At 43.1% G+C, this 19,443-nt stretch overlaps 1 protein-coding gene across 1 annotated transcript; it reads right to left on the bottom strand.

Moving 5' to 3' along the window:
- Positions 1-743: 743 nt before the first annotated feature.
- LOC124597149 (ran-binding protein 9) lies at positions 744-18,939 on the bottom strand. The gene is made up of 3 exons (XM_047135919.1): positions 18,708-18,939; positions 14,265-14,467; positions 744-3,911 (listed from the first exon to the last, which is right to left on the bottom strand). The coding sequence occupies exons 1-3, from the start codon at positions 18,937-18,939 to the stop codon at positions 3,702-3,704; spliced, it is 645 nt and encodes a 214-aa protein (XP_046991875.1). The 3' UTR covers positions 744-3,701.
- Positions 18,940-19,443: the final 504 nt, after the last annotated feature.

Here is a 19,443-nt window from a genome sequence, read left to right as displayed (position 1 = left end):
CATCCAGCATCTCTACGATCGTCTCCATGGGAGAATAGCAGCCTGCATTGCTGCGAAAGGTGGATATACACTGTACTAGTGCTGACATTGTGCATGCTCTGTTGCCTGTGTCTATGTGCCTGTGGTTCTGTCAGTGTGATCATGTGATGTATCTGACCCCAGGAATGTGTCAATAAAGTTTCCCCTTCCTGGGACAATGAATTCACGGTGTTCTTATTTCAATTTCCAGGAGTGTATTTTTGTCATATTTCAGAGTTAGCAGACGACTTGTAACTGGTCCTTAGATAAACTGAACCTAAAACCTGTGGGTCAGTGCAGAAATGAAATGCAAGTGCTAAGCTAATAAAGGAAGTTGTACTGTGTTAGCAAATACATAAACAACAACCCACTATTCACTTAACCCCTCAATATAAAAGTGGTTTCCTGTAACAGCTGAGCCAACATACTGCACTTTATTGTGTAGGCATTGCTAAATTGGTCTTTTCTGAAGACAATGATCTTGACGTTACCATTATTTAATTTTCATATCTTATTTTCTGCTCCAGCTACTACTTTCTGAATTTTAGTATGCCATACATAAAAGTCTAGTTGTTATGTCTACGAAATTTTGAACTTTTCACACTATATACTTTATTGTTCAGCACGACCACTACTAATTAATCCTTCTATGCGAATGTAAATGATTTTGAGTTGAAACGGTAGTGGGAATTAAAACACAATTTTATTTAGAGGATAGAGTATCGTTTTATTACGAACTTACTTACAAACTAACGAAATAATCACTTAAAAAGAAAGCGCTTTTAATTCTTACAGGCATGATCTGGCACAAAAAACATTTTTTGCTCTCACCGTTGTAATCGTAAATAATATCACAGCTCTTATAGAGTGTCACAAAAAAGATAAAAATTTGTACTAGTTAAGGAACAAGAATATATTTGATATGTACTACAGGTCTGAATTTATTTATTTAGTCTTAATAATAAAAACTAATTTACTACTCAAACTTCTGGTAATTCAGACATTCATTGTCTTGTGGACTGTTATCTATTATTAGCTTTGGCAATTTATGGCTCCCAAAACATGGACTTATGTCAGTTTAGATTCTTAACAAAACTAAATTATTTAATTCTACTGAATTATTTAATTCCACTGGGTGCCATAGAATTAATCAGTTGGTGTGTATCTCATATTTCCTTAACTGGCACTGTTTATCAATAAATTTTAAAAATACAACAAAAGTTTGCACATAAATAAATTAAGACTATTTCTGCGTCTTAATGTCTTTGCGTCAAACAGTATAACAATAAATTTACCATCAAATTAAATTGCTGAAGGTTTAATAAACAACAACGCTCAGCATTGAATTTTACCGTTGTAACAGCGTTGAACTGTCTTTTCCTGAAGTATATAATTCAATATAAGTGTCAGTAATACAAATGTTTGCTGCATTCACTACGAAAACATGGCATCAAACATGTAGCCAAATAATCTTATTTTCTTCAGCTGAAGCAAAAGCTGCTACAAAACAAGACTAGAGCAACCTTAATATGTGAGAAAGCAACAATTATTTTCAACGAGATGTTCATATGTTACTAAAAATTAATTTGGAATACAAAAAATGTAAAAGCTACTTGTATTAGATCTTAGGATAGGATTTTAACCTATAAAATATTACTATGCAGTCCAAATTGTGTTCATTTCATTTTGAAATGAGTGCGTTAAGGAAATGATTTACAGCAGAAAATTTTGATTTTGTTACAAAAATATCAATATTGGCAACACAACAGTTGTATTCTTCATACTCACTAGACTCCTTTGTATTTACTTGGTCAGAAAAAGTTTCGGAAAAAAATTGTTTCAGAAGAACTATTATGAAGAAACGTTATATATATTCTGTGAAAGAACAGGTATATTTCAGCATCTAGCGAGCACATTTGTTGGCAGACGCCTTTGTGGCGTTCTCCTTACAGATACTTAGCACAAGCAAGCAGAAGGAGAACTTTGACAGTCACTGAAACCCACAAAGCAGCGAGTCTGTACAGGCATCGAATCTTGACTTTGTCTCTGCTCACAAGACCAGCCCGATTCAACGTGACCTTTTGCTTTCCACCGGTTGACCTTTTTTTTCAAGATTTTGGCGAAAACCATTACAAGAAAGTAGAAACTTCGTCAAACGTCAATAATAAAGTGAGAGCACTAGAGAAAGAAACTAATTTCAGTAAGTTTCTGATCGCCCATGTGAACGCATGTATCACTGAGATTACAATATGTCATCCACTGCCATTACAGATACTGATTTTGACTATGCAACATAGAGCTGCTGATATAATCTTTCAGAGGAAGCATTTACAGAAGGGCAAGAAGAATGAGGACGATAGAATCAATAGAATGAGAAAAACGCAGATAACAAGTTACAATTGTGCGCCAGATCGTGCTTTGAAAACATATAACTAGTGTACCAGTAAGATTTCGAAGTGATGTTTTTTGCAAAACCATACAATCGAATTGGCGTAATACTGCTGCTTCCTCTATGCCGAGTTTCATTCCTTTGAACTGGGCTCAGTAGAAGTTCGTGAAAAGTATAGAGGGAATTTGACGGCTTTTGCCAGAAATGAGACTCGGTCCATTTACTACCGTGTTTCTCGCAGTCTTACTGTACATAACATGCTACATTTGGAGTAGTTTATATCAGAAGCCTTGTAACAATTAAGCGATCGATTTTGCGGCACATTCATGAGGTGTTCACACTGTTTATCTTGTACAGTTTGTGCCGAAACTAACTAAAATCAATCCCCATCTGCCATTTCCTTTGATTCTAAGGCCACTGTGAGAGCTAGGAATCTCCTTCCAAATATTCCCAATGGGGACTCTCTCTGCCGCAACGCCATGTCATTACTCGAACAACTGGCACTAGGTGGGGAATGAAAAGTTTTAAAATGATAAAAAACAAAGAGACCTCAGCAGAAATAGGAACACATGAACTACTAAGCTAAGGTGCGCGCAGAATAACTCGGATTCTACTTGTGCGAGCGGCATGACTGGGGAGGTGACAGCGGTAGTGGTGGGAGAGAGTCCCTTCGTAAATGGCCACGGCACAGTAGGGAAGAGGAGGGGAGGTGCAGATCAGCTGAAAGCTATACACAAAGTCTTCCATATCGGAACTTCTAAGCTACAGCCGGTAAGTGTTCGTTCTAGCATCTTATATCAGTACAGCCAACAGTTTGACAAGTACAGACGTTTAAAATCATTAGCGCCAGAGTAGAAAACAAAAAAAAAAATAAAAAGGACACTGGGCTGCTCCTAATGGCTGAAGCACACAGTGAAGGAAAGAAGGATGTGCAAAGCGTCTTTGGCACAAAGAGATGGAGTCGCCCAGGCCTGAGATTATGTTTCTGAACATAGGCCGGATTACTTTGCGTGAGTTCTACTTCCCTTCTCCAAATCTGCCTCTGGCATCCGTCATTCGGTGGATGCAGCCGAAGACTAAACAGTAGACATTACCCTACAGTGCAGAGAACTGAGAGAAAGTGTAAATTTGTGGGTGCAGCAGGACAGGTACACGAGGTGTTTAGCTCTTCGCCAGTTCCCCGTCACTCCTTCATTTGGCCAGCGGCAAACAGAACCTGCCGCTCTGGTACACACAATAGACGAAGAGAGATGAAGCGCCGCTGCTGAGCAGTCTGGGACGGTGGTGGGTCCGTCTAGAGGTAGAAGTGGAGGGCGGCCTCGAGCGCAGAGCTGGTGATGTGCCGCTCGCAGGGGCTGGTGTCCCAGAAGGCGCCGTGGCAGCCGGACTGCTCGAAGCAGCCGTAGCGCACCGCCTTCGAGTTGGGGCTGCAGCAGGTCACGATGGCCCACACGCAGCGAGATATCTGCGGCTCGTCCAGCACGGAGTTGCCCCTCCCAAACACCTGCGAACACAGTGACATACGTCACCTCTGGGATGCCCCTAGAAGAGCAAAAACACTGTCATATGGCTCACCGCACGTCCACACCTGCACTACCATATCAAAAGCATCTGGACATCTCTACTCGACGAACTGACCACCAGATGTCACGACAGGTGGACCCAACAGTATAAAAGAAGATGGGGACTAGATGTTGGTACAGAAGCAGTATGAGTCAAATGGGCGGGTCAGAGGGAGTTCAGTCACTTCCAACGTGGAATGTCACCCGAGGAACAGATCTACATCTACATCATACTCAAAAAGCCACCAAACGGTGTGTGGTGGAGGGTACTTTCAGGACCACTATCTGATTCCTCCAACCCTGTTCCACTTGCGGATAGTTCGTTGCATTGGCTCTAATTTCTCGAATTTTCTCCTCGTGGTCAATACGCGAGATGTATGTGGGGGGGAAGTAATATGTTCTCCGACACCTTCTGAAAAGTGCTGTCCCAAAATTTCAATAATAACTCTCTCTGTGATGCACAACGCCTTCTTTGTAACGTCTGCTAGTGGGGTTTGTTTAACATCTCCGTAACGCTCTCTCACCAGCTAAACGATCCCGTGACGAAAGGTGCCACTCTTCGTTGGATCTTCTCTGTCAGTCCTACCTGATAGGGATGCCAGATAGATGAACAATACTCAAGAATCTGGCGAATAAGCGCCTTATAAGCCACTTCTTTTGTGGATGTGTTACATTTCCTTAAGTCTGAGTCTGGTATCAGCTTTTCCCACTGTCTGTTTTATGTGGTCATTCTACTTACGGTCTCTCTGTATAGTTACTCCTAGAAATTTTACGGTAGACGCTGTCTCCAGCTGTTCGTCATCAATAGTGTAGCTGTACAACAGTGGATTTCTTTTCCTATGTGTGCGCAATGTTACTTTTATTTACGTTCAGGATCAACTGCCAGAGTCTACAAAGTTCATCAGTTCTCTACAGGTCGTTCTGCAAATTCTTACTGTCTTTTAGCGTTACTACTCTGGCATAAACAACTGCATCATCTGCGAATAACCTTGAAGAGCATCTGACGCTTTCTACTAGACCATTTATATATATATTGCAAACAGCAAAGGTCCTATCACACTTCCCTGTGGTACTCCGGATATTACCTTTACATCTGTCGATTTTGTTCCGTTAAGAGCGACGTGTTGAGTTCTATGTGCAAGAAAGCCTTGTTGAATCCAATGGCAAGTCCGCTCCGATACTCCGTAAGCTCGTATTTTTTCTTCATTAAACGGCAATGGGGGTGTCATATGCCTTACTGAAATCAAGGAACACGGCATCAGCCAGAGCACCGTTGTCCACTGCGCTGTGGATCTCATGGAGGAACAGAGCGAGCTAGTTTCAGAAGGATCTGTATTTGATTTTTATAGAACAGATGTTCATTTTCAAAAAAGTCATAATTCTTTAGCATAAAACATGTTCCATAGTTCTACAACAGATTGACGTCAACGATATAGGTCTATAAATGTGCGGATCTGCCTTCCGGCCTTTCTTAAAAACGGGAATGACCTGTACTTTTTCGTTGCTCAAGCGATCTATGAGAAATTAGTGCTAAAAGGGGAGCACGTTCTTTCACATAATCTTTATAGAATCTTATAGGTATCTCATCTGTTGCTGACGCCTTTCCACTACTAAGCGATTGTAGCTACTTTTCAATTCCGAGATCGGTTATTTCAATATCTGCAAGTATAAATGGAGGTGGGGAGTAAGTGTTAGTACAGGAACAGTAACAGTAAAATAATGGGTGGGTCAAAGGGTGCTCAGTCACTTCCAACGTGGGATACTCATTAGATGTCACCTGAGCTACAGATCCATTGGGGACATATCAACCCTTCTGCAAGTGTCCAAATCAAGTTCGTGATGTGATTGTGAAGTGGAAACGCGAAGGAACAATCAAAACCAAACCAAGGCCACGTAGATCTCACATACTGATGGACAGCGACCGCCGAGTATTGCAAAGGCTGGTAGTAAAGACAATAGGATAAAAACAACGGAAGGAATCACTCGAGAGTTCCAAAATACAGTAGTTCAGCTAGCACAATGACTCTGTGCAGGAGAGTTAAGAAGAATGGAGTACAATGGTCAAGCAACTCATTCAGATCCACACATTTCTGGTCTCAGTGCTAAGCGATGCTTGAGGTGGTGCTAAGAGCGACACTACTGGACGGTGGATGAGTGGAAACTATTGATTTGGAGTGATGAATCACGTTATATCTTGTGGCAATCCAATGGAAGATTTTGGGTTTGGCAAACGCATGGAGGGCGTTATCTACCATAGTATACAGTGCCAATGGCGAAATACGGAGACGGTGGTGTCATGGAAAGGGGGGGCGTTTACCGTGGTTAGACTGTGGTACTCACATTAAGCTCAATGAAGCGCTAAATCCAGAATTTTACAGCAGGGTAATGCGCAGTTGAGGAACAGTTTCGAGACGGTGGTTGGTCGTATCGGTATGACAATGCACCCTGCCATAAAAAAGCATTGTTTATGGACAATAACATCCATAAAATGAACTGGCCTGTCAGTGGCCTAGACATGAACCCAATGGAACACCTTTGATATGAGTCAGAACGTCGACTTTGCTCCAGACCCTAGGGTCCAACATCGTTACTTTCTCTGGTTTCGACTGTTGAAAAAGAGTGGGCTCCTATTCCTCCACAGGCATTCCAACATCTCATTCAAGGTATTCTTGGCAGAGTTCAAGCCGTTATGAAGGCGATGAGCGTCCGGATACTTTTGATTAGAGATTACATTAGATTAGTAATTGTTCCATAGATCATGAATGCAACACTTCGTAATGATGTGGAACGTGTCAGGTTAATAAAAGGTGTCTATGCAAGATATTACATTACACAAAATATTACATGACACTTAATACTTTTTTAATGGGGAAATTACCCACTTACTATATCCAAAAATTCATCTAATGAGTAGAAGGAGTTGCCATTTAGAAATTCTTTTAATTTCCTTTTAAATGCTATATGGCTATCTGTCAGACTTTTGATGCTATTAGGTAAGTGACCAAAGACTTTTGTGGCAGCATAATTTACTCCCTTCTGAGCCAAAGTTAGATTTAACCTTGAGTAGTGAATATCATCCTTTCTCCTAGTGTTGTAGACAAGAACATTGCTATTACTTTTGAATTCGTTCGGATTGTTAATACCAAATTTAATAAGTGAGTATATATATATTGGGAGGCTACAGTGAGGATCCCTAGCTCTTCAAAGAAGTGTCTGCAGGATGATCTTGGATAAGCTTCAGCAATTATTCTGATTACACGCTTTTTTGCAATGAACACTCTTTTACTCAATGGCGAGTTACCCCAGAATATGATGTCATATGAAAGCAGAGAATGAAAACAGGCGTGGTAAGCTAATTTGCTGGGATGTATATCGCCAATAAGAATGACCAGATATTCTATACTACGCAAGTCACTTCATGATGTGTGGCGGAGGGTACTTTGTATACCACTCTAACGTCTCGCTCATTTCCTGTTCCAGTCACGAATGGCTCGCGGAAAGAAAGATTGTTGGTTAGAATCCGTTTGAACTCGAATATTTCTAATTTTACCTTCGTGGCCTTTCCGCGAGAACGTAGGGAAAAGAACTCTTTTATACGAGAACGTACTCGGAATTCTATCAGTAGGCCACATCGGGATGCGATGCAAAACGCCTCTCTTGCAGGGTCTGCCACTGCAGTTGGCGTCACCAGGACGCTTTCGTGCTCCCCCCTCCCCCCCCCCCCCCCCCCCGACGAGAGGCGCTACTCTTCTTTGCATCTTCCCTACTTTCCTCTACTTTTATCATTTGTACCTGATCCCAGAGTGACGCACAATGTTCAATTATTGGTTGAACAAAGATAGACTACACTTTCCGAGGATTTTTGTAATTTACCTCAGTCTGGTATCTGCCTCATCTGCGATTAGTTTCATGCGGTAGTTCCACTTAAAATCGATACTCATGCTTATTTCCATATATTTAACGGATACGATTGCTTACAGTGATTTTCTTGCAGTCATGTAATCACATAATGGATTTTTCTAAAAATCAAATAAGCGCGTTTTCAGACTTTTTATTTGTTAGAAACCAGTTTCGGACGGAGCGAGATCCGTAGAAGTAAGGATGTCACTGACATAGTTACTTATTGACACCGTTACTTAGGGACATCCTTACTTCGATGCATCCCGCTCCGTCTGCCGCCAGCAGCAGCTGTAATGGCGACGGCGGGGAAAAGCCTGAAAATGGTTTGAGGGAAGGGCCGAAACCAGTTGTAACAAATAACGAATCTGACAAATGCGATCGAGACTGTTTGTATTTGATTTTTAGCATTTTATACCGATTCCTGTGTTCCAAGAATGCTTTCTAAAATTTTAAGTGGACTTTTCTGCATATTTGTGCGCAGTGCGTGAAATTTGTTCTGTTCAGGGCCAACTTCCAACCCCCAGCAATTAATGTCGATCCTCTGCAGGTCTCCTTGCGTCTCGATACCGTCGCGACTTCTCTGTATATAACAGCATCATCCTCGTAAAACCCCACGGGACTTCTGAGTCGTAAACCCCCCGGGACTTCTGAGTATATCCTCTGGGTCGTTTGGATATATTGTTCCAATGTGTGTGAAATCTTATGGGACTTAACTGCTAAGGTCATCAGTCCCTAAGCTTACACACTACTTAACCTAAATTATCCTAAGGACAAACACACACACCCATGCCCGAGGGAGGACTCGAACCTCCGCTGGGACCAGCCGCACAGTCCATGACTGCAGCGCCCTCGACCGCTCGGCTAATCCCGCGCGGCGTATATATTGTGAAAATGTAATGGTCTCATAACAGCCCCCCGGTGTATGGCCGAAGTTATTTTTACATGATAAGATTTCTCTCCATCGAGAATGACAGAATCATAAGAAAATTTGTCCTGCCTTGACCTACGTCGCTTTGCCTCACTATTGACAGCTGAGATTTCGAAATAGTGAATTAGTAACGGCACTGAACTGTCGAAATCACGTGAACGCGAGAAGGAATGATTGTGTCTAACTAAGACATCGAGAGGGTGAAAAGATGAGCCGGCCGCGGTGGTCTAGCGGTTCTAGGCGCTCAGTCCGGAACCGCGCGACTGCTACGGTCGCAGGTTCGAATCCTGCCTCGGGCATGGATGTGTGTGTTGTCCTTAGGTTAGTTAGGTTTAAGTAGTTCTAAGTTCTAGGGGACTGATGACCACAGATGTTAAGTCCCATAGTGCTCAGAGCCATTTGAACCATTTTTGAAAAGATGAGCGTTACTTGAGGATTCTGGGATCAGGTCTCTTAGCTTGGCCTGTGTCTACTACATTTACTGAACAACGTTTACAATGAGCTGGTGAGGGATCCAGCAAAGCTGTCTGTGTATGTGATCAGAGATGAACGTGTCATTTGGCAGTTCAACTACACCAATGAAATATCACTTGGTGTAATCGCACATGCTAACTACATACAGCACATATCTGGGAGACACAATCAGTGCTCAACTACTGGATGCTCTACAGCATGCATGTAACTGATAAAGGACATCTCGAAACTTCTTTGCAGATCAGATTAAAACTGTGTGCCGGACCGAGAATCGAACTCGGGACCTTTGCCTTTCGCGGGCAAGGTAGGAGACGAGGTACTGGTGGAATAACAGCTGTGAGGACGGGTCGTGAGTCGTGCTTGGGTAGGTCAGCTGACAGAGCACTTGCCTGCGAAAGGCAAAGGTACCGAATTCGAGTCTCGGTCCGGCACACAGTTTTAATCTGCAGGGAAGTTTCTTATCAGTGCACACTCCACTGCAGAGTGAAAATTTTATTCCAAAGGACATCTTGATGTATACTTCAACTACACATCAGAAGGAGAGGGTCAGCAAAACAAAACTGGCCGGAAATTACACTACTGGCCATTAAAATTGCTACACCAAGAAAAAATGCGGATGATAAACGTGTATTCATTGGACAAATATATTATACTAGAACTGACATGTGAACACATTTTCACGCAATTTGGGTGCATGGATCCTGAGAAATCAGTACCCAGAACAACCACCTCTAGCCGTAATAACGGCCTTGATACGCCTGGGCATTGAGTCAAACAGAGCTGGGATGGCGTGTACAGGTACAGCTGCCCATGCAGCTTCAACACTATACCACAGTTCATCAAGAGTAGTGACTGGCGAATTGTGACGAGCAAGTTGCTCGGCCACCATTGACCAGACGTTTTCCATTGGTGAGAGATCTGGAGAATGCGCTGGCCAGGGCAGAAGTCGAATATTTTCTGTATCCAGAAAGGCCAATACAGGACCTGCAACATGCGGTCGTGCATTATCCTACTGAAATGTAGGGTTTCGCAGGGTTTGAATGAAGGGTAGAGCGACGGGTCGTAACCCATCTGAAATGTAACGTCCACTGTTCAAAGTGCAGTCAATGCGAACAGGAGCTGACCGAGACGTGTAACCAATAGCACCCCTTACCATCACGCCGGGTGATACGCCAGTATGGCGATGACGAATACACGCTTCCCATGTGCGTTCACTGCAATGTCGCCAAACACTGATGCGACCATTATGATGCTGTAAACAGAACCTTTATTCATCCGAAAAAATGACGTTTTGCCATTAGTGCCCCCAGGTTCGTCGTTGAGTACACCATTGCAGGCGCTCCTGTCTGTGATGCAGCGTCATGGGTAACCGCAGCCATGGTCTCCGAGCTAATAGTCCATGCTGCTGCAAACGTCATCGAATTGTTCGTGCAGATTGTTGTTGTCTTGAAATGTCCCCATCTGTTGACTCAGGGATCGAGACGTGGCTGCACGATCCGTTATAGCCATGCGGATAAGATTCCTGTCATCTCGACTGCTAGTGATACGAGGCCGTTGGGATCCAGCACAGCGTTTCCTATTAGCCTCCTGAAACCGATTCCATATTCTGCTAACAGTCATTGGATCTCGACCAACGCGAGCAGCAATGTCGCGATACGATATACCGTAATCGCGATAGGTTACAATCTGACCTTTATCAAAGTCGGAAACGTGATAGTACGTATTTCTCCTCCTTTCACGAGTCATCACAACAACGTTTCACCAGGCAACGCCGGTCAACTGTTGTTTGTGTATGAGAAATCGGTTGGAAACTTTCCTCATCTCAGCACGTTGTAGGTGTGAATGCTCTGAGAAGATAATCATTTGCATATCACAGCATCTTCTTCCTGTCGGTTAAATTTCGCGTCTGTAGCACATCATCTTCATGGTGTAGCAATTTTAATGGCCAGTAGTGTATTTAATCCACCCTAAGATAGGCAAACCAACTTACATCACCAGGTCCAGGAGCAGATAGAAGTTGCGTTGCCAAACCTGTGTAAATGGAATGAGACCTCCAGGGGAATGGATTTAGTGGGGGTTTTTGTCTCTCCTGCCACCATGGATACATGTATGAACTGAATTCATTTCACTCACATGACATTCATAAAGATAACGTTGCATGAAATCGTTGTTATCAAAGTGACATGGAACTGACAGCAGTGAGCAGATATACAGTTCTCCAGTGTAATGGGCGTGTCTGACTAATAACGCCGGAAGATGGTATGAGGAAAGGGCCAAAACCGGTTGCTAACGAATAATAAAAATCTGAAAACGCGATCGAGACTATTTTTATTATCTCGTACCCAATGATTTGTAACTGTGCTGAGAGAATATTTTAATTTAATATGAATGCTTTTCGTGTCTCCTTCTCTTCCTTGCAACTAACTGGTTGTCCCATAGTTAACAAATATCGTCAGTACGTTTCTACATTTCTGAACTGAGGTCTTGCCGTGACGGTATTTTTCTTTGTAAAACAGATGTCATCATTTGAAACATTCCCAAGTGGAGAGAGATTGATATAATTCTTTATTATTATTTTGGGTAACTGATCGTTACCTGAAAGTGCACAGAGCAATATGAGTGATCTCTCATTGCCACTGTGGTTTCTTGTGTTATTTTGCCTACAAGGCGTAATATTAAATAGACTATGTTGAGCTGGCAAGTGCGGCAGGCACCTTGCACTTTCTGCTGTCGAAGGCTAAAGCACTCACCCAAACGACACGCAGAAAGCACTGAATAGGCAATACATAAACATCTTTTAAATGACCGTAGACAATATAGACGGCAAGAAACCTTTACTTTCGTGGATACTGGTTTCGGTCAGTTACTGACCATCATCAGACATCACACCACGATGGTAAGTGCCGGCGGAGAAAGCAGCAGGCGTTACGAACTCCAGGAACGTCAGCTACTTTTATTGTCTGTTATTAAATTCGTACGAATATTATAATGAGCCTAATGTTTTTAAAAAGCGTTCGCACCTAGTGTGGAAAGTATCCGTGCGTGACTGACAAATTTTTACTACTGTTATGAATTTTTTATTTTCCGGAATAGTCACGTACACTTTCAGCTCATTTTTATAAAATTTTAATTATTATTTTAACTAAACAGATGACAGGGAAAATTAAACTTAAGAAAAATAAAGTAAGTTTAAACTTTGATATTTATTTTAAAGTTTATCAGTGTTCAATGAAAGGTACAACATGGTAAGCCCGACTCAAAGCTGGTGCCTTATTTAATGTTAGGAAAACGTGACTTTCTAAGAACAGGAAACAAAAAAAATAGGAAACAAGGAATAGGAAACAAAGAATGGAAAACAGGGTGCAATACCACATTCAAAACTAACGCACAAAGATCGTTGAAGGGTACACAAAAGTAAATGAACCACAACCAATCGATTCTATTTAAGACAAAGAAAATAGGCTCGTGCCGTAGTCCTGTTCCTAAGGGATAACCACAGACTGGTATAGTAAGTTTATATAAAGAAAACGTGGTGAGATATATCCACAGTCTTACCAAATGGCCTATGAAATCTTTCAAAAGGGATGTGAAACAGGAAGAACTGCTCGTAGTACCGATTAATTACGTTTGAATACCCGACGTATTATCCAGAAGAGTAGCTGAGGGCCAGTTTTGTTACTACACCACAAGCTCCACGTGGTCAACTATATTTACAGAAATGTGTAATTCCACAATAATTTTAATAATAAAAGAAATTAAATGGAAACATCAGTTACAAGAGAAACTTCCGAACTGCGTTACTAACGCCGTAGTATTAACCTGATGGATCAAACAATTTTACGAGCACGTGGTACTGGTACCACAAAGCACACACCACGTGGATTGAACATAAAGAAAATTAGTAATTTGAAAAATTTTATCGAGAGGAAAGCTTACAATCGCACGCACATTCTCACTAAAGACCGATGATCTTAATTACAATTACGCCTCAAAACCACGTGCTTCCACTTTCCTTTATTCGAGTGGAGACAAAGCCACTACCGAAATACATTCTGAAACTAACACTGAAACTGCACTGCGTCACGATTTAAAATAATATAAAAACATTTTCGATGTAGACCTGTAACAAAAGTGATTAATTTTTCAGTTAGGCTGAACTTAAGAATTCCGTTGTCCTTCGGACTCACCAGGCACGCGCTTACCCGGAGATCTTACCACTTCAGAAATAGGCTACAGACTGACCAGGGTGGGCCCCTTCTGAAGGTGTCCCACAGATACAATGGGAAGTGACCAGAGAGGCGGCTTCCTGTACCAACTTGACGAGGGACGGACAGAACCACACCAAGGAGACAAACCTCTAGCAGACAGACATCTCTGCTACCACCGAGCATGCGACTACAAATACTCTCACTTACTCATCCTTTCACACCAGAAGGGAAGGAGATGACAGTATCTCAAGACATCATATTCACTATGTAAAGGAGGCGGTGGCGGCTGTGGGTTCCATATGAAACTGTATGATACCAATTACATATAAAAAATGTCTTTGAAAGTGTTGTATGACAAGTTGTTCGTATTTATGTGTCAATATAACATATTCCATTGCTCAGTCTCCTCCCAGATAAATTTAGAAATACCGCAGTAAATTGCAGAGGTGGAATGTATGACGTAAACAAAAACAGATCGAGGAAAATAGCATGAAAGGAATCTAACAGAGACCTTTCAATGTCTGATACCTGCTTGGAAGAATAAGCCGAGGGAGAGCGAAGAAACAGTGAATTTGATATCTGCTAGAACGAATTTAGTTGAAATATGTTCTATCATTCAAACAGATACTGATGGAAGAAGTACTTGTTTTTCCGTTTTATCTGGTGATGGTAGCGTAGCACATTAACGTTAAGTATCTCAGAAGGCCTTTAATGATGCCTTCCTGGAGACGTTTCCAGCTTTGGTAGAGACGGGAGCGCTAATGGGTATCTGTTCTGACAGTCACCTGAGAAAAACCGTCGACGGCTGTGATGTCGGCGGCCCTGTCGGGTGCCGGCCCAGAACGCAGCGGCAAAATAGTCTCCGAAGGCGCCGGGGGTGCCTCCTTGGTAGTGCTCTTAGTAGCCGCTGGAGGCGCGCTCGTCGTCGTCGGCGTCGACGTCTTCGTCGCAGCCTTCCCGGAAGACGGAAACACGAACGGCCAGTTACCTGAAAGGTGACACAGTGCCATTCAGTCGTGGATACTAATAGTGGTGTAGAGACTTATAACAGATCATTTGTAGATGGAAATAGACAAAAACAGTAATGTTGACGCTGTCCTGCCACTTTTAACCAAAAAGTAATTGCTGGTACAACTGTGGATATTCAAGGAAATATTACCGCGGATAGCCGCCGATAACTAAAACCTGGTTTAGAACGGAACGAATGTACTAGGCGTATTCGGAAAATAAGGTCCGATTAGGCGCGAAATGAAACCACTGTGAAAATCCAATGAAACTTTGCACAGATGTGTTGGGCAGTGTCTGAAGTGTACCTGCCGATGGCTTCACGTCGCTCTTTCAGTTCAGAGCGCAAAGTGATCATGTAGAAATGACTAAAACAACAGTGTCTCCCGCCAGGTATGTGGGTATGGTGAGAGATTTTGCCTGAAGCTATGCAGCCCAGACAACATAAATGTCATGAGTTTCTTTCTTCAAGACGATTTTCAGCCGCACTCTGCAGGGGCAATGAAGCTCCTGCAGCGTTTTCGATGCGAAGTGTTTGATCGCCCACAGTATAGCCCGTAATTGGCTCTCTCCATTGTTCATCTCTGTTCACATGAACCGCTGGTTACGAAGAAAACATTTTGAAGCAAACAACGAAAGGCAGACAGGCGTACAGAATTGGCGAAAAGCACAGGCGGCTGCTTTCTGTGACGAGGGTAGTGGAAAGTTTGTACAGCCCCACAACAAATCTATAAGTCGGAGAGGCGACTATGTAGAGAGGTACTCGGAAGGTAAGGCTAACTGTTGCGAATAAAAAAAATTTTGGTTTTTACTATGTTTTCCGTTTCGCGACCAATCGGACCTTACTTTCCGAACAGCCCTCGTATGTAAAAGCTAGCGAATGAGCATTTGTAGACAACTCGCCAGTGTTGACTACAATTCGCTTGTATCTGTAAACAAGTGTTTACACTAGGTGGGTTGGAGGAGACCACGGTATAACGAACATAGCATTCGAACGCTGCGTTGCTGTTTTTTTTTTTTTTTTTTTTTTTTTCACGATACAACACTGTACTCTTAGAGATACTATGCAAAACTTTGACACTCAGGGACGAACATTTTGCATGGCGGACGCAGTGTTTTTGTTGAAGCAAAAAACATGGCATGAGAAAAAAATAGGTGAGGAGCCTCATTTTGTACATAAACGTGAAATACGTGGAGGTAGAGCATTAATTGCAACGCCAACTTTCCTCAGCTTTTATTCCAAAGCTTCGCACACACGTCGTTCAAGCACTTCCTTGGCTCGCCATTACAGTCGAGGAAATTTAAAACTAGAATTTATGCACAACTGAAAAGGAGACCTTCACTGTTGCGGCGTTGTACGTAATCACAGTAGTAGAACGTGTTTACCGGGAGACGGTGTGACGGTTTTCCCAGTTGCACAAGCAGAGTTAACGGCTTCGCAGCAATTTTCTCATTTCCGGAGAGTTTTTGCCACCGTTCGTTGTATGATGGATTCCTCCAAATCAGCACAAGGAACGGTTAGCCAATTTCTTCTAGCAGGAGCGGAGCACGCTTCACAAATTTATCATAAGGTGAAAGAGGTGTATCGAGAGAAGTGTCTTGCATGTTTCACAACATTCCTATGGTGTCAGCGTTATGAGGCGAGAAGTGTAGACGATATCATAAAGCTCCTTCAGAAATTTCCGGACGGCCTGCAACATTCTCCCTTTTCTATCTTTCTTTGGGCCTTGTCCCACGCCAACGCGGGGTCAAGGGTGGCCGAATGCCCTTCCTGCCGCCACTGGAACATCCTCCTTACAGCCCTGATATCTCCCCAGGTGATTCGCACATCTTCGGCCCCTTAAAACAGTCTCTAAAACGTCAAGAGGGTGATGCGGAAGTGCAGGAAACCGCGGGCAACTAGATCCATCAGTAACTCTGGAGTTTGTACAACGAAGCCCTCCACTCACTTCCTACGTGCTGGGATTGTAATTTTGCTATTAAAATTTCTTAACATACAACTGAAATCTCATTTTCATTTGGGCACACCTAACAGAACATTAATTACCGACGAGCAACATAACCTAAAGGAAGGCTAGTATTTACACTCTGGTCATTACCATCCTCAGACGTATACATTGGTGATGTTTTCCGATCTAAATAGCTGCTGTGTCTCAGATAGTTTCTGATGCCTGCAATGGTATATGCAAAGCACAGTGATTTTATTAAAGTACATATAAGAAACATATTGTGAATAAAATATGATTAAGGGAATGACATAAGCTGCCTAATAAAATGGTTTGTGTTAATAAAATCTGCTGTATAGGGGACTACATACCAGGTAAACTAATTTTACTTGTCATCAAAAATCCCTATGATAACAGTACAACATCAGTTACCACAAACATAAGCAACAATAATGACCAAGTCTTTAATATCTCTTTAGATTTATTCCACATTATCATCAGTTTTACATATAAACCAAAGTATATTTATGTGTGTATGTCTGGAATCTCCTCCCAAATCCCTGGATCGACTTCAACCAAATATGGTACAGAAACAGCAGGTCTTCTGGTTATCAGCACTTCGATCTGTTAGCTCCAACAAAAGTGAAAATACTGGGTAAAAAGTGTTTCTCCGCACCCATGCTCTGCTTGAAAGACATGCTGTGTGGGAGCAGTATTGGCCTGCCCAATCAATTTGCTATGCAGGGCAATATACATATCAGGGGCAAGAAACAGTTTTCCAGTCCCTGACATGTAGACTACACTACAAGAATGACATGCATGTTGTGTTGAAGTAATATTAGCCTGTTTTATCTACCTGTTTTTGGTGGTGGTCAGTATGTCAGGGGGAAGGAAATGAATTTCAGGCCCCTGATTTGTAGCCTTCCCTGAATGACAGGCATGTTGTGGAAGTAGCAGAGACCTGCTCTATTGAACTGTACTGCAGGGGATACAGTTGCCAAATGGTGGCTGGGGACAGTTTAAGATGGATAGAGGATGGTATAAACAGAGTGAGGGGAGGAAAGAGAGAGGGGAGGAAGGGATTGCATGAGCCACGTAGGTGGGAAATGGAAGAGGAGGAGGAGGATATGGACAGAGGGAGGGGAGAAAGATATGGTAGGGAGAGGGGGAGTAAGATATGAAGAGACAGATTGACAGGGGAGGAGGAGGTAGACAGAGGAGGGAGGATGTTGTGGACAGACAGATGGAGGTAGAGAGCAAGAAGGTGGGAAGAGATGTGTTTGATATATGTGTCAAATGCTTAAACAGGTGAAGCTGTGTGGAAAAGGCCAGTGTGTGTGTGTGTGTTTGTTTGTGTATGTGTGTGTGTGTGTGTGTGTGTGTGTGTGTGTGTGTGTGTGTGTGTGTGTGTACATTTCACATCTCCTTCTGAAACACTGAATCAGTTTGAGCCAAATTTGGTAAACATACTAGTTATTGTCTGGGGAGGTAGAACTGCAGGGGTAAGAACCACCTACCTCCCATAGTCGTGGGACAGGGGCGAGTAGGTTTGGTAACCCCTGTCAGCTAAGCTGGACTATATGACAGGCACGTTTGTGGATAGTATTGCGATGCATTCCAGGGGCTATATGAGCAAATGTGTGTAGCCTAATAGGGAAAAAGGGAAGGAGGAGGAGACGGATAAATTGAGAGGGAACAACGAAATACAGTGATAAAGGAGTGACAAGGAAATGGACAGAGAGGGGGAAGGAGGAAATGGACAGGTAGAGATGGGAGGATGATATGGACAAACAGAGAAGGGGAGGAAGAGGTGGACAGGGAGGGATGGGAGCAGGAGATGTGTGCCATTGGCATAGGCAGGCAAAGCAGCAGGTAAAAGGCTAGGAGGTACATATTTGTTTATATATTTTTCTCTTTCGACATTTGTGCACTGATATCTATATTCTTCTATCAGCAACATTACATTCTCTAAACATCATCCCATCGATCACTCAACTCATGTCAACAACAGATGTAGACACGATAGCAGAGAAAAGCTTTGTGACTGCTGACGCCGAAGTGGAGAGGACGCGTATTTCCTTCAGTGGTTTGCTGAAAGCCCGACAGCCAGAGGAACACGAGCGAAGACCAGCAGATAACAGAGCGTGACTCAACACAGTTCGCTCACACTCGCGTATCATTTACACGAGACAGAATGTTAGCCTTTCTCGTGTTCGGTCCAGTCCAAACGAGGCTTCAGCCAGTACCCGCACTGGGTAGAGGAGGCAGTCCTCTCACCTGAGAATGCCGCGGGCTTATCGTGGCTGCGGCCGTTGTTTCCGTGGGCGCCGACGCTGAGTCCGGGGCGGGAGGCGGCGTACCTGCCGCCGGGGATGAGGTTGGCGGCGGCGGGCGGCGGCTGCAGCAGCAGCGCCAGTGGCCGCAGCGACGGCGGCGGGGGCGGCGGCGGCTGCCCGGCCACCAGACCGCCCGTCAGCGCCGTCACCCATAGCAGCGTCAGCGGCGTCATTGCAAAAAGACCTGCAACAGCGGAGGCAGTCTTCTCTCAGAAACCCGGCAAGCCTTCACACTGGGTGGAATCAGATAGGGCCTACGTCGCTAAAGGGTCCCACCTCCTCTCGTCGAACTTTCCTTATAGCTGTAACTTAAAAGGCCTTGCATCGCATAGCAAAATACTGTTTTTGACGTGTATCAGATACTACAATACTATTTTGTATAGTAATGGGCCTTGTATCGTATATTTAATTACTATTTGGGGGTGTATCGAATACTACAGTACTGTTTTGTACGTTCAAACATTGGCAAATAAAACCCACAGATGAAAAAATACGCATCAGACTACCATCTTTCATGTTGAAGGTTATATAGACTTATAATGTTCAGTTTACATGTCACTTATTGATAATGGCAAGAAAGGTAACTGATGAGTAGTAGTTACACAGGAGATGATGAAATTAACTCATGGAAAGAGAAAATATAAAAATGTATCAAATGAAGCTGGCAAAAGGGAAAA

This window comes from Schistocerca americana, chromosome 1 (genome assembly GCF_021461395.2).
Source record: "Schistocerca americana isolate TAMUIC-IGC-003095 chromosome 1, iqSchAmer2.1, whole genome shotgun sequence".
In the NCBI taxonomy this organism is placed as follows: domain Eukaryota; kingdom Metazoa; phylum Arthropoda; class Insecta; order Orthoptera; family Acrididae; genus Schistocerca; species Schistocerca americana.
The sequence above is the reverse complement of the archived record's forward strand: the minus strand, read 5'-3'. Positions and strand labels throughout refer to the sequence as shown.

Coding starts and splice junctions, on each gene's coding strand:
- LOC124597149 (XM_047135919.1), bottom strand. CDS start 18,939: ATGACGCCGCTGACGCTGCTATGGGTGACGGCGCTGACGGGCGGTCTG. Junction 14,468..18,707: donor TAAGCCCGCGGCATTCTCAG/GTGAGAGGACTG, acceptor GTCACCTTTCAG/GTAACTGGCCGTTCGTGTTT. Junction 3,912..14,264: donor CCGTCGACGGTTTTTCTCAG/GTGACTGTCAGA, acceptor CTGTGTTCGCAG/GTGTTTGGGAGGGGCAACTC.